We start from the raw sequence: 16,960 nt of genomic DNA, 5'->3' as shown, positions 1-16,960 counted from the left end.
GGGAATCTCCGCTTTGCCCTCCGCACCAATGTGGCTGCGCTCTCCTCCGTGGCTCCGAAGCTTCCCCCCTCTGCTACCCGCAGTCTCTGCCCACGAAGGGGCTTCCTAGTGTGTGGAAACCTTTCCTCCTTCACAGCTCCCTCCCACTGGTGCAGGTCCCGTCCCTATTCTTTTGTCTCTGTTATTTCTTTTTTCTTTTGCCCTACCCAAGTACGTGGGGATTTTCTTGCCTTTTGGGAGGTCTGACGTCTTCTGCCAGCGTTCAGTGGGTGTTCTGTAGGAGCAGTTCCACGTGTAGATGTATTTCTCATGTATCTGTGGGGAGGAAGGTGATCTCCGCGTCTTACTCTTCCGCCATCTTCTGAAGGCATCCAATATACCATTAAATCACCCCAGATCTCTCTTCAGACCTTCAGATGTAAGTATACAATCTGTATTCACCATTTGCCTGTAGTTATTTCAACCTGGTGTCCCATAGGCATCTCAAACAGAATATATCCAACTTGCCCACCCCACTCTGCAAACTAACCATCCTTGTGTATTGATGAATAACTTACATTAATGAATGTTTTGCTATCTGCTCAGCTGACCAGGCCAGAAATCTGAGTGTGTCTTTATTCACAATATCCAAATGGAAACAGGTCCTGTCAATTCTGTCTCTTGACATTTCAATTCTGTTATCCTATTCTTACTATTTCTATTATATATAGTTCAAGCATTCAGGATCTCTCACCAGGACTACTGCAATAGCTTTCTAATTTATCTCTTGGTCTTCAGCCTTATAGTTCTCTTCCAGTTTATTAGAGTAAAAGTCTCCAAGTGAAAATATGATTACAAACTCTCTGGCTTCAAACCTTTTAGTAGCTCCCAAATTCATGGCCATAGCATACAGCTGTGCAGGTTGTATATTGCACAACCCAAGGAGGTGCCATTGCCATTGCTATTTTAGGTTTTTCTATGAGTGCCATATGAAGTATGCTAAGGAAAGATATTTTCTACTTATTGACATAAATGCATCATATAGATTATTACAGGCCCATTGCCTAAAATCCAAAATCAAACTCTAAACTTCTTAGCAAGATTTATACAACCCTCCAAGTTTAGATATTTGCCTAACTTCTCTAGTGGTATCTTTATTATGTTTTCTTCTACCTCTACACACACCACCAGCCTCAACAAATTCTTCTACTTCCATAAATATACAAGAGAGTTTCTTGCTTTTGTCCTTTAATCTCCTGCTAGGCCTGGAGTGACCTGTCTCGTCCCTTTCTCATTCCTGTTTACTTGGAAAACAACTACTTAACCTCACAGATTAGCTGAAAATCCCTTTAATTTTACTCACTTACAGAAACCTTCTCTGGAAGAAAGGCTATTTTGCTGCTTGTTCCTTGAACAAAAGTATTATTTTTTCTAGCTGAACAATGTTACTGTTAGCAGCTAAGATGACTTACTCTCCCATCTATTCACATCTTACCCTGTCCTTAAGCTTCACCTAATAAAGCCTTCCCTGGCTACCTCATCTGAAAACTGTGCTTAAATAACACTGCTCGGCACCATTTTTATTTTCCTGGTGTCCTTCACAATGCTAGCGTTTCACAGGGTAGTGTTATGAACGGGAAGGTAAATAATTTGAAGGGTGAATAATCAGATGTTTGAGAAACCTTGCATGATCTTTTCCTCTTGGATATTCTGTGTCCACATTTTTGTATATTAGAGGCCCTTGACTTTCACATCCAATAATATGAAAGACTAGTTAACTATTACAAATATCCTTTTAAATGCATTGTTCAGCTCATATGAAAGTTAAGAAAATCCCCAGGGAACAAAAATGGAGAGCAAATGACCACCAACGCTGTCCTAAGGGTATTTATCAATACTAGGGACCCAGAGACTAGGGTTTCAGTGTTCAAATGAAGAATGAGAGAGAAGGTCTTGGTCTTGCAGAAGGTGGAGATTTGGAATACCATCCCTCCCCACCCCCAATAAAGGACTATTCTTCATGAATAGAGTAGGTCAAGGAAAATGTCCACTAGAAAAGGAAGAATACAAATGGAAATTTTTATAAGAACAGTGAATTTCACGTTTATATTTTACCTGGTTTATATGGTATAAGAAAACCCAGTCCCAGAAATCATTTTAAAGTGGTTTAAGATTGGTATCATTCTAGGGAGCCTGGGAAAAGCAAATGAAAATTCTCTGTGGATGAAGACATTCCTAAACCATGCCTGCTAGGATTTCTTATATTAAGGTCTGTCAAAATAAGTTCTCAACAAAAATACCAACATGAGGAAACAAGATACAATAAGCAGAATTGGCATTGATAACAAACAGCATAATTAGACTTCTAGGAACTTCAGATATTATAATGTTAGATATAGAATATGTTATAACCATGTCTAAAATGTTTTTTTTTTTAATAGAAATAAGAGAAGACAGATAAGAGTCTATAAGAAATGACCTGGGCACATACAAAAACCTGTACATGAATGTTCATAGCAACTTTATTCTTAATAGCCTGAAACTGGAAATAACCTAGATGTCCTTCCATGGCTGAATTGTTAAACAAACTGATTTACCCAGACCTTGACATACTATTCAACAGTCAAAGGAATGAACTATTGTTCATCCATGCAACCGTTTAGGTGAATCTTTGAGAATTTATGCTGAGTGAAAACCAGTCACACAAGGTGGCCTACAGCATGATTCCTTTTATATAACAGTTTTGAAATGACAGAATTTTAGGAATGGAGAACAGGTGCATGATGGTGTGGTGAGTACAGGGGGTGGGTAGGCAAGAGGGAGGTGAGTGTGGTTATAAAAGGATCCTTGCAGTGATGGAACTCTTCTGTATCTTAACTGTGGTGGTGGGTACATGAACCTCCACATGGGATAAATTGTACAGAATTAAATATACACATATACACAAATGAATATAAGTAAAACAGGAAATATGAATATCAGTGGATTGTATTAATGTCAATATGCTGGTTATAATATTGTACTGTAGTTTGCAAGATGTTACCACTGGGGGAAATTGGGTAGAGGATGAATGAGAGCACTCTGTATTATTTCTTATAACTGCTTTTGAGTCTACAATTATTTAAAAATAAAAAATTAACCCAAACAATAAGCAGGCAGGTTTTGAAAGATACAATAAAACTTCTGGAAATTAAAAATTATAGAAATGAAAATACAGTGGAACAAGCTAAACAGCAGATCAGATTAAGTTGACAACTAAAGTTGTGGATTGGAAGATAAAGTAAATTACCTAAATCCATCAGAGAGGCAAAGATGAAAATAATATTAAAAGAAATAAATATAAGAGCATCTGATATATTTCTGATCTAGAAGGAAAAACTAGAGAATGGGATAGAGGCATTTTGAAGAGATAATCCTTAAGGATTTTCACATCTATGAAAGATATGAACCTGTAGATTCAAAAGGAACAATGAAATCAAAGCAGAATAAACAAATATGTTATAGTGAGATTGCAGACAACCTAAAATAAATAGAACATATTAAAAGTCAGATTTTTAGTATGAAAAAGATAGCAGCAAACGTCTCAACTGCAACAATGGAAGCCAAAAAGTTTAAAAATACTTCAAAGTTCTAAGAGAAATTAACTGTCAAAGTGTCTAAACCATCACAGACTAATGAAGGTAAAATAAAGATATTTGCAAACGCAGACCCAACTAACCAGCAGTAACAACCAAAACAGACTGGTTACCATTCTGATACCCTCACTAAAAAATTGATAAAAGATGAATTTAGGGAAAATATCCCTGAAGAAATTTCTGCTCTGCAAGAATAAGAAAGTATAAACCAAGAAATTCTAAACATTCATCAGGAACACTAACTATATAAAATACCAAAAACATAACAGTAATAGTATTAATGCTAACAAATTGGGAGAAACAAAAATAGAATTGAATTGAAATATTGGGACTTCCCTGGTGATGCAGAGGTTAAGAATCCACCTGCCAATGCAGGGGACACGGGTTCAAGCCCTGGTCCAGGAAGATCCCACATGCGGAGCAACTAAACCTGCGAGCCACAACTGCTGAGCCCACGTGCCACAACTGCTGAAGCCTGCATGCGCCCCCCCCCCCCAGAGCCTATGCTCCACAACAAGAGAAGCCACCACAATGAGAAGTCTGTGCACTGCAACAACGAGTAGCTCCCGCTTGCCTCAACTAGAGAAAGCCTGCACGCAGCAACAAAGACCCAACACAGCCAAAATTAAATAAATAAATAAATAAATAGATAGATAGATAGATAGATAGATAGATAGATAGATAAAAGAATTGAACTGAAATATTGAAGAACAAGAACATGTAAGATGGGAGTGGAATGTTTAGAGTTAAAGCTTTCTAAGATCTTTGCATTTATTGGGAAGATAGATTTACCAAATGATTTTAGTTTTTAAAAGGTATGCATATTAAAAATTTAAGTGCAACTGCTAAATGAATAAAAATAAATTGTAAAACTTTCTAAATAGTAAATAGAAAATGAAATAAAAAAATCATAGTCAATCCAAAAGAAGTCCAGAAAAGGGGGTAGAAAAGCAGATAGAGAAACAATAGAAAGCCAAAATAACATAGAAGGGATAATCAATATATATTAGTTGTCAGAATATATATAATTAGACTAAACTTGTCAATAAAACTTGTGAGAAATTATCAGACTAGATTTAAGTACATCTGTATGCAATTTGAAGAAGAAACACATGAAATATGAGAACATAGAATGAAAGTAAAGGGTGAAACCATGAAACACTAACCAAAAGGAAAGATATACCAGGCAAACACTAACCAACAATAAAATAGCAATAGTAATATTAGTTAAAATAGCAAAGACTGCTGTTCTCTTTTTCCTTGCAGTAGAACTGTCAGTCTTAATGGACACCTAGCTGGAGACTGCATTTCCTAACCTCTCTTGCAGATAGTTGTGACCATGTGTTTATGTTAGGGCCAATGGAATATGAACAAAGTGATTAATACATCTTCCTGATACTCTCCTTAAAGACAAAAACTGCTTGGCCTCCTTTTCTCTCTCTTCCTCCAATTGCTTGGAAAAGGCAACTGTAGCAGAAGACTTGTTACCATATTGAGTCAATGGCAATCATAGAACAGATGTAAAAAGAATTATTATCATTATGGTCACTTCATCAGAAATATAAATTTTGAACTTGAGTGCAAAAAATAATCTTTGAAATATGTAAAATAAAAATAGATAATTATAAGGAATCTGCTCTTGTAGATTGACATAAATACTATTGACTGAAATAAAATGCACAATGTGAGAGTTGTGAGTTTTTATTGGGGGCATAATGAGGACTATAGCCCAGGAGACTGCATTTCAGATAGCCCTGAGAAACTGCTACAAAGAGGGAGGGTGGAAGGTCAGTATAATGTGATTTTGGCAAAAGGGGAGTACATGCAGGCAAGCACATATTTTTTGCAGTAGGTTGCTGCTAGTCTCATGAAGATTACCACTAGTCACAAGGAGTAGACATCACCATGAAGGATTTTAGTGCTTTTCTAGATACAAGGAGATAGAAGAATTGGGCTCATAAAATCTGAAAATATCTAACTATCTGAAGACCTGTTCTGCCAGTTTTTCCCAGAACACAAAGTGCCTCATTCCTGAACTCCACCCTGAACTCCTTTCAGGGGATGTTGAAGGTCAGCAGCTGCAGTGGCTCATGATTTAATCTTTGTAGAGGTAGATGGCAAGTGCCAATTTGTAGTTGGCAATACAAAAAGCAAAATTGTAATATTTTTAGAAGAAAAGATAGAAAAATATTTTTATGACAGAAGTAGGAAAGAATTTCCTAGACAAGGCATAAAAAAGTACGAACCTTAGAGGAAAAGATTGATAGTTTTGACTATATTAGAAGTACTTTGTGTTACATTGGTATCATTAGTAAATACTCATGATCAAAATATGTTATTAAAGTTGAATTTATAAAAACAGACTATAAGAAGATATGTGCAGTATATATAGCTGCATGGAATAGTATGCAGATTATATAAATGTCATCTATGAATCAGTAAGTTAAAGACAGCCCAAGTCAGAGACAATAGGTATGAACAAGCAATTAATAGAAAAAGAAAACCAGTAGTCAACCTGCATTTGAAAAGATGTCCAACCTCACTGCAAATTATGGATATACATAATAAAATCACAATGAAATACCATTCACACTCGTGAAATTGTCAAACATGAGAACAATACCAAGTGTTGAAGGGTTAATGAGGATGTAGGTGGAGCAGTGGAAGCTCTCAAATAGTGTTGGTGGGGATATAAATTTGGCATTTGTTAAAATTAAAAACATGTCTACAGTACTACCCAGCAATTCTATTTCTAGGTATATGTTTGAGAAATTCCTGCATATGTACATAAGGAAACATGTAAAAGCAAATTCAAAGTAGCCTTGTTATAATAGCAAAAACATTTAAAACAAAACAAAACAAAACCCTGACTGTCCATCAACAGGGAGAATGAGTAAGCTGTGTTATTCTATATAATGGAAGATAGTTGTGCAAATGAATGAAGTAAATTTCCACATATGACTATGGAAGAGTCTCATGTAGAGTATTGAGGGAAAAAAGAGCAAGTCACAGAAGCATACAGTTTAACAATGTACGTGTAAAGTTTTAACACTTGCAAAACAATACTATATATTGCATACAGATACCATATTTGTATTAAATGTATAAGAGATTTTATTATGCATGTGATAGGTGTTTTTGTCATTGCCTTCTCCCTATGATAAGATGACACTTGGGTTGTAGAGTAGCAGTAGGTTATTTCTTTCCTGGGAAGATTTTCCAGCGGTAGTGACTATTTAAGTTGAGTGATGAAAAATGAGCATGGGTTTTCTAAGTAGAATTCATGCACTGAAATTAATATACTAAAGTGTGTTCCTTTGGCTCACAGAAAAACTGCTCTGATATTCACTTAGAACATTTTGACTTATTGAGTATATTCTAGCAAATTTAGTTGCCTTCTAATCCATGGTAGATTAGACTGCCAGAGGCAGATACATAGGTAAATGAGAAATGGTGGCCAGCTGTGAGATATAAGGCAGGAAAAATCACCAAATGCAGACATAGTTATTAAAACTAAAAGCAATCTAAGGCTAAATGTAGCATAAAGGCAATGAATCACAGATGCCCTAATAACTCCAGATAGCAGGCTGTACACTACTGCAATTAATGATGACCCCCCAGGTCATCCACATGTTTCTGTTTTTGTTCAAGTATTCAGGAATTTTTATGATACATATTTGCAATAATATTCATCAATTTTAAAAAAGATTTGGGACTTGAAGCTATTTTTCTGTTATGCAAAATTAACCTTTTGGAATAGCACACTTCTAAATTATGCCTAGTAAATGATGCATTTCTGTGTTTCATTTATTCAATAGACATTCCATGAGTAATTTACCATGTGGTAGGCATAATGTGGACACTGGCCATACACAAACAAATCAGATAATTATATCATCCACTAACACAATGTGTGATATGTGATATGTGTTAATATATGTTTGTTTAGGAAGAGAAGAAAGTGCTAATTGGCTTTTTGATCTTTGCTATACTTTTATCATTTTGAAAATTTAAAAAATTAGAAGTAGAGAGAACTGAAAACTATTGGATTTGGAATTTCAATTGAGAAATATATTTTATGAATTTCCCATAGGCTTCTTGCAGTATGTATTAAAAGATTTTTAAAAGTTTAATCTCTTTAATTTTGTAATTCTGATTCTAAAAATGTATCATAAGAAAACAATGAAAAATAAGCACAATGGGAAGAATTAATATTGTTAAAATGGCCATACTACCCAAAGCAATCTACAGATTTAATGTGATCCCTATCAAATTACCCATGACCTTCTTCACAGAACTAGAACAAATAATCCTAAAATTCATATGGAACCATAAAAGACCCAGAATTGCCAAAGCAATCCTGCAGAAAAAGAACAAAGCTGGAGGCACAACCATCTCAGACTTCAGGCAATACTACAAAGCTACAGTAATCAAAACAGCATGATATTGGCACAAAAACAGACATATGGATCAATGGAACAGAATAGAGAGCCCAGAAATAAACCCACACACCTGTGGTCAATTAATCTTTGACAAAGGAGGCAAGAATATACAATAGGTAAAAAGACAGTATCTTTAGCAAGGGGTGTTGGGAAATTTGGACAGCTGCATGTAAATCAGTGAAGTTAGAACACACTCTCACACCATACACAAAAATAAACTCAAAATGGCTGAAAGACTTAAACATAAGATATGACACTGTAAAACTCCTAGAATAGAACAGGGGCAAAACATTCTCTGACATAAATTGTACCAATATTTTCTTAGGTCAGTTTCCCAAGGCAATAGAAATAAAAGCAAAAATAAACAATTGGGGCTAATCAAACCTACAAGCTTTTGTACAGCAAAGGAAACCATAAAGGATATGAAAAGAAACCTTACAGACTGAGAGAAAATATTTGCAAATGATGTGACTGATAAGGGCTTAATTTCCAAAATATACGAACAGCTCATACAACTCAACAACAAAAACACAAACAACTCAAATTGAAAAATCAGCAGGAGACCTAAATAGACATTTTTCCAAAGAAGACATACAGATAGACAACAGGCACATGAAAAGATGCTCAATGTCACTAATTATTAGAGAAACGCAAATCAAAACTACAATGAGGTACCACCTCATGCCTGTCAGAATGGCCATCATTAAAAAGTCTACAAATAAATGCTGGAGAGGGTGTGGAGAAAAGGGAAGCCTCCTACACTGTTGGTGGGAATGTAAGTTGGTGCAGCCATTGTGGAAAACAGTATGGAGGTTCTCAAAAAACTAGAAATAGAGTTGCCATATGATCCAGCAATCCCACTCCTGGGCATATGCACAGACAAAACTATAATTCAAAAAGATACATGCACTCCTGTGTTCATAGCTCTATTCACAATAGCCAAGACATGGAAACAACCTAAATGTCTATCAACAGGTGAATGGATAAAGAAGATGTGGTACATATATACAATGGAATACTACTCAGCCATAAAAAAGAATGAAATAATGCCATTTGCAGCAACATGGATGCAACTAGTGATTATCATACTAAGTGAAGTAAGTCAGAAAGAGAAAGACAAATACCATATGATATTACTTATGTGTGGAATCTAAAATATGACACAAATGAACCTATCTATGAAACAGAAACACACTTGTGATTGCCAAGGTAGTTGGTGGGGGGGAGGGATAGATTGGGAGTTTGGGGTTAGCAGAAGCAAACTGTTATATATAGAATGGATAAACAACAAGGTCCTACTGTGTAGCACAGGGAACTATATTCAATATCCTGTGTTAAACCATAATGGAAAAGAATATAAAAAAGAATGTATATATATGTATAACTGAATCACTTTGCTGTACAGCAGAAATTAACACATTGTAAATCAACTATACTTTCATTAAAAGAAATAAGCACAATACTTTTAGGTGTCGCTTAGCTGGCATTATTTCCAAGAAGGAAAAAGTGTCCAATACTAGGGAATTGGTTAAGTTATATTATATTCATCTATCAGAATTCCAGTTTGAGAATAGTTAATGATGTAAGAAAATGTTTATGCTAAATTGGTAAGTTGTAAAAAATGGCTGGAGAAAAATAACGGTATTTATGGTAGTGGAATTACAGGTAATTTTCCTTTTCCTTTCTATTCTTTATTCTTATTTTCCAAATTTTCTACACTAAACATATAGCAATGGTTATAAATGTTAAAAAAAAAAACAATCAATTTCTATTTGTAAGATAGCACTGATTTTTCCATTCTGGAATAGATTGTTTGGGAAATAAATTTTTATCTTGGATGATCATTATTGACCATAGTGGGTTTTTGTGGACTTTGTCAATGACCAAGACTTGAATTTTGTTTAAAGCCACAATAATTCACATACAAATTCACCAGGTATGATTTAGATCACTCATTAAAAATATTATTACGTACATTTTTGTCTCTCAAGTTGAATAAATAAATGGAAGTATATGTGTTATTAAAGCCATAGATAAGTATTCACAAAGATGAAATGGAGAATCTTCATGTAAATACTTAATATTCTTTTTTGTTCTCATGAATTTGCAGTTCCTCTGTGGGTAGTGCACTTCCTCGAAGACGCTGCTGTGCATATATTACCATTGGAATGATATGTATTTTCATTGGAGTTGGATTAACTGTGAGTATTACTCTACTCACTGTTAGAATTCTTTCCTCTTAACTTTATTCAGTAGTAATAACTTTTTTTTTAATAAATTTTTGTTTTTTTAATTTATTTATTTATTTATTTTTGGCTGTGTTGGGTCTTCGTTTCTGTGCGAGGGCTTTCTCTAGTTGTGGCAAGCGGGGGTCACTCTTCATCGTGGTGCGCGGGCCTCTCACTATCGCGGCCTCTCTTGTTGCGGAGCACAGGCTCCAGATGCGCAGGCTCAGTAATCGTGGCCCACGGGCCCAGTTGCTCCACGGCATGTGGGATCTTCCCAGACCAGGGCTCGAACACATGTCCCCTACATTGGCAGGCAGATTCTCAACCACTGCACCACCAGGGAAGCCCCAGTAGTAATAACTTTTTTCAGTAGTAAATGGTGAGGTCTGGAACAGCCTTCATTGATCCCTGAAGAACCTGCCTCCCTCGCATACCAGGCCCAGAAGCTTCTGAAAAACTATGAGCAATCTGAAGCCAATCCATGGGCCTGGAGCTTGCCCATGCAGGTGAAATCATGTCTTGGGATCCCTCTGAAGGTCCTTGACATTGGGAATTTTACCCTCCATTTAACAAAAGCCCATTTGTTTTTATTTAGTGCCAGAACCAATTTTGTCATGGCCAAAGCTGAAGCAATACTCATTCAGCTATGAAGGTCTGAAAAACCATTCTTCTTTTTATTCAAGTCAAACAGAGATTTATTATCAATATGGGGATGGCATTGGGGTTATATAGATTAAATCCCTTTTATAACTAAGAAATTTTAATGGAATTTTTGTTTACTTCATAAAGTTTATAGTTAATGTAACTAGCAATGTCATTTTATTAAATTTTACTCTGTTAGTGGTAACCAACAAATGCAGCAACTCATATTTTGTTGGGGTTTTGTCATCTCAGGAATATATTTCATAAAAATTGCATGTAAGCCAACACAAGTTCTCAGTTTCTAACCTTTTATTTTTATATTGCTTTTTATTTTAGGTTGGCACCCAAGGTTTTGCAAGGCGATTTCATGCAACCTATGTTTCTTGGGCAGTTGCTTATCTCTTAGGTTTGATCTGCCTTATCCGAGCTTGTTATTGGGGAGCTATAAGAGTGAGTTATCCAGAACACAGTTTTGCATAAGCTTGTTTATGATTTGGTAATGCAGGTGAGAGTATCTAGCAGTTCTCGATAAACTACTCTGGCATCTTTAAATCATTTACGTAATGGATTTCATTCTGGTTTATGTATGAAGTTTTAAGACTTTGGGAGTCTTTTATGAACAAATGCTCATTGTACTACATTATATGCAAATAGGTTGTTTTGCTGTTAAGTTTTCAAGCTCCAAATAATAAAGCTTGGTCTTCATGTTCTTTTACATCTCTTAAATATATTTTTGATTTGTTCCCAAACTTTACATATAACATCAACCTTTCATTATTTTTAAATCAGTTATTCCATTACTTGCTGATTTATATTTCCAAGAAGTGTTTATAAATGTTGGTATAATAGCTTCACATTTATACTTATATTTTAATTAAACAGTAACACAATTGCTTGCTTTAAAATCTAAGCAATATGCATTTTGCTTGAACTGCTTACTGTAACTTTAACTAAGATCATAGTGACCTTATTCAGGAAAAAAAAAATTTAGTGTACCTTCAAAGACTTGACATTCTTGTCAGATAAAGACCATTTCTAGATACTGTATGCTTGTTTTATGTTGTTTGTAGAAAGATATAATATTTTGATAGTAATTTAAAATACAAGAAGAAAAATATTTATTTGTCCACAGCTGGAGATATGTTGGGTAAATGTTTTTTCCTCAAAGATCACAGGATCTTTGTCTTTGTCACAGGATCTTTTTGTCTTTTATTTTTGTCATTTTTTAATTTACTAATTATAAAAGTTCTGGCCTAGATTTTTGAAATTTAATGTTAATCATCTCTATGTATTCCTTTATGGAGCCTGAAGGAGGTATTTCACATAACATATTTCATAATATTTATCCATTTACAAAGATGTCTCTATATTAGGTTGTCCTCCTTTTCATTAGATCATGGTAAATTTTTCTTATTGGGATAATTATGGAATACTTATATGTGCAAGGAGCCTGTAACATTTTACATGCTAAAATATTGAGATGAGATGCAGTTACTTTTACCATTCTTCTCAAATATAGCTGGTTAAATAATTACCAAATTTATTCAAAATACAGATCAAAGACAAAAAGCAACATAGTTTTCTAAGAATTCACTAGGATTTAAGGAATCAGCTCTTGCACTGCCCATCTTTGCAGTTTTGAAAAAGAAATTGCTTAACTGAGAGGTAATATTCTAAAGCTTTTGAAGTAGTAGAATTAGATAATGAGATGCTCTGAGTAAATTAATTGGCTATTCCATGGATAAGAATAATATTTTTAATTATTTATGTTCCTAATTAGTATAAAAATGTACTCATCAGAGAGTTTGGAACAAACTACACATAAATTTCAAAGAGTAAATGATAAATGTATAAATGCAGTTGCTCAGGATTATATGTATCTTTAAAAATATACTAATAAAGATTATTGTTCAAAAATTACCTTGTTCTATTCCATTTTTAAAAAATAAGAGGTCTTTCTAAAATTGCCTTGAGATCTTACTCTAAAGTTTTCATGTTCAAGAATGCATATAATGTTCCTTTATATAATATTTGCTTATGTTTTTTCCAGTATTTTCATGCTTTTAATTTAAAAATAAAGATTTTTAACCCATTTGTAATACAATTGATGTATGAAATGAGAATCTAATTTGTTTATTTTCTTAATGGTTGATTAGTTGTAGCAGCATTGTATATTGAGTAATACATTCTTTCCCCATTAACTTGAAATCCCACGTTAAATTATATGCTACATGATCATATTCCTTTTGCAATATAACTCCATGAAAGCAGGAACCTTGGTCTTATTTGCTGCTTTATTTCCAGCATTTAGAAGAATGCCTAGTGCGTATGTGTTCAATAGATACTTGTTGCATGAATGAATAAATGATTGAATGAATTGGTATGTTAAATTCTTAAATGCGCTTTGGTCTGGATTTTACATTTGTTCCAGAATGTATAGCTAAATGTTTATATAATTTTATGCTAATGAAAAACTTTCCAAGTAGAACCCCAAAGCAGATATTAATAAGAAAGAAATTCAACATCCATTTATGATAAAAACTCTCAACAAAGTGAGTATAGAGGGAACATACCTCAACATAATAAAAGCCATATATGACAAACCTACAGCAACATCATACACAACAGCAAAAAGCTGAAAGCATTTCCTCAAAGATCAGGAAAAGGACAAGGATGTCCACTCTCACACTTCTTTTCAACGTAGTATTGGAAGTCCTAGCTACAGCAGTCAGACAAGAAAAAGAAATAAAAGGAATCCAAACTGGAAAGGAAGAAGTAAAACTGTCACTGTTTGCCAGTGACATGATACTATATATATAAAAAATCTTAAAGACACCACCAATAAACTACTAGAATAAATGAATTCAGTAAGTTGCAGGATACAAAATTAATATACAGAAATCTGTTGAATTTTATACACTAACAACAAACTATCAGAAAGAAAATAGTCCATTTACAATTGCATCAAAAAGAATAAAATACCTAGGACTAAATCTAACCAATCTTTTACAGAGGGTAAAAGACCTATACTCATTAAACTATGACATTAATGAAAGAAATTGAAGACAACACAACAAATGAAAAGATATATCATGCTCGTGTATTGGAAGAATTAATACTATTAAAATGACCACAGATTCAGTGTAATCCCTATCAAAATACCAATGGCATTTTTCACAGAACTAGAACAAATTATTCTAAAATTTGTATGGAAACAGGAAAGATCCCAAATAGCCAAAAGTATCTTGCAAAAGAAGAACAAAACTGGAGATATCATGCTCCCTGACTTCAAACTATACTACAAAGCTGCAGTAATCAAAACAGTGTGGTGCTGGCACAAAAACAGACACACATTATCACTGGAATCAAAAATCAAGAGCCAAAAAAAAAAAAAAAAAGAACCAAGAGCCAGAAATAAACCCACATGTATATGTTCAATTAATCTACAACAAGGAAGGCAAGAATATACAATGGGGAAAGACAGCCTCTTCAATAAATGGCAAACAGCTAGATGCAAAAGAATCAAACTGGGCTACTTTCTCATACCACATACAAAAATAAACTCAAAATCGATTAAAGACTTAAATGTAAGACCCCAAACCATAAAACTCCTGGAAGAAAACATAGGCAGTATGCTCTTTGACATCAGTCTTAGCAATGTTTTTATGGATATGTCTCCTCAGGCAAGGGAAACAAAATCAAAAATGAACAAATGGGACTACATCAAACTAAAAAGCTTTTTCATGGCAAAGGAAACTATCAACAGAACAAAAGGCAACCTAGTGAATGGGAGAAGATATTTGCAAACAATATATCTGATAATAAGTTAATATCCAAAATATACAAAAAAAAAACCTCATACTACTCAACACCAAAAAAAAAAAAATTAAAAATTGGGCGGAGGACCTGAACAGACATTTTTCCAAAGAAGACATGTGGATGGTCAACAGACGTATGAAGAGATGCTCAACATCACTAATATCAGGGAAAACTACAGGAAATCACCTCACATCTGTCAGAATGTTTATTATAAAAAACACAACAAATAGCAAGTGTTGGTGAGGATGTGGAGCAAAGAGAACCCTTGAGCACTATTGGCATGAATGCAAATTGGTACAGATACCATGGAACACAGTATGGAGGTTTCTCAAAAAAACTAAAAATAGAACTACCATAGGTTGCTGCAATTTCACTTCTAGGTATTTTTGTGGAGGAAACAAAAACAGTAATTCAAAAGGTATAGGCAACCCTATTTTCAGTCCAGCATTATTTACGATAGCCAGGACATGGATGCAACCTAAGTGTCTATCAACAGATGAATGGATAAAGAAGATGTGGCATATATATTCAATGGAATATTACTTAGCCATAAAAAGAATGAAATCTTGCCATTTGTGACAACAGGGATAGATCTAGAGAGTATTATGCTAAGTGAAATAAGTCAGACAGAGAAAGACAAATGCCATGTCATTTCACTTATATGTGAAATCTAAAAAACAAAACAAACATAACAAAACAGAAACAGATGCACAGATACAGAGAACAAAAAGGTAGGTTTGTGGGGGGATGAGTGAAATAGATGAGGGAGATTAAGAGGTACAAACGTCCCATTAGAAAATTAATAAGCCACAGGGATGTAATGTATAACATAGGGAATATTGTAAATAATGTTTAATAATATAGTGATAGGTGGTAACTAGATTTATCATGGTGATCATTTTGTGATGTATTAAAATATCGAATCATTATGTTGTACACCTGAAATGCCATATTGTTAGTCAGTTATACTTCAATTTAAAAAAATACATTAATAGGAAAGGATTAATAGATTGTATGATTAAAAGAAAAAAATCATAAGTAAAGCCAAAAGACAAACTGGTGAAGATCTTTTCAAAATAGTATAAAGAATAACTGTTTTTAATACGGGAAGAGACTAAAGGCATGAAAAAGCAATTCACAAAAGAAGAAATACAATAATTAATAAACATCATCTTTTTAAAAAATTTGCTAATAATGAAAGACGATACATTAAAAACTATGAAAAAACAATTTCACCTACCATATTAACAAAAGTTAAAAAGCAGTAATATTCCTGCAATTGTGAAGATATGGGAAACTACACACACACACACACATTCTTTGACCTAGTTGTTCTGTTTCTAAGAATTTATCCTAAAGGTGTTATGGATAAGATAATAAATATATATGTACAACAATGTTTATCACATTTTTATTTATAATGGGGGTTAAAAAGAAAAAATGTCTAAAAATTCAATAATGTGGAGTAGGTGAAATAAATTATGGTATACCTATACTGTAAAACAATAGGCAGTCATTAAAAATATCATGAAATTTTTCATCTGTTCAACTGGAATGGTTTACAAAATATTGTGGGACAAAATCAGATCACAAATCAATATGTAGAGTATAATTCACTTCTTTTAAAAAAATGATTTTACATGTTATGTGTTGAAAAAACTAAGGAAAATTAAGCACTAAACATTAAGAATAGTTATCTATGAGTGATAGAAGATAAATGATTTTTACTTTATTTCTGTGCTAGATTAACTAATAGTTGGAAAGTGTTAAGTTTCCTTTTGATAAACAGATAAGAATGTTAAGTGATGATCACATCAGTATTTGTTGCATTGTCATTTGATTCTTGAGGAGTTTTAAAATAAATTTATTAAAACCCAAACCAATGAATTTCATCCATAAAACCTTAAGTTTTAAAGTTAACATGTTGTATATTTAAGCTTAGTCTTATATGAATTACCATAAATTTTTAATTAACTACATCCAAACTTATGACAGTTTATACTTAGCCTTCCAGTGACTAGTACAGAAGTAGAACACAGAAAGTGCTGGGAAGACATTAGTGGAAAGAATATAACATATCCACTCATCACAAAAGGAAGGATTTATTTGTCCCTTGTGGTCCAAGGTAGGAAAAAAAAAAGGCTTAGTTCTTAGAAAAGAGAAAAATAGAACCATGATCAGGTATTCTTGAGCAAGTCATTTGTGAGTATGCATA

At 33.7% G+C, this 16,960-nt stretch overlaps 1 protein-coding gene across 1 annotated transcript in view; it reads left to right on the top strand.

The window, feature by feature from the left end:
* The window catches only part of PIP4P2 (phosphatidylinositol-4,5-bisphosphate 4-phosphatase 2), a 91,009-nt gene extending 79,603 nt beyond the window's left edge, over positions 1–11,406 (top strand). The window contains exons 6-7 of the mRNA XM_061171959.1: positions 10,167–10,257; positions 11,263–11,406. Of these exons, the coding sequence (XP_061027942.1) occupies positions 10,167–10,257; positions 11,263–11,406 (235 nt within the window). The remainder of the gene's footprint in view (positions 1–10,166; positions 10,258–11,262) is intronic.
* Positions 11,407–16,960: the final 5,554 nt, after the last annotated feature.

Source organism: Eubalaena glacialis, chromosome 17 (assembly GCF_028564815.1).
Source record: "Eubalaena glacialis isolate mEubGla1 chromosome 17, mEubGla1.1.hap2.+ XY, whole genome shotgun sequence".
Lineage (NCBI taxonomy): Eukaryota > Metazoa > Chordata > Mammalia > Artiodactyla > Balaenidae > Eubalaena > Eubalaena glacialis.
Note: the sequence above shows the minus strand (reverse complement) of the source record. Positions and strands in the feature narration are given on the sequence as shown.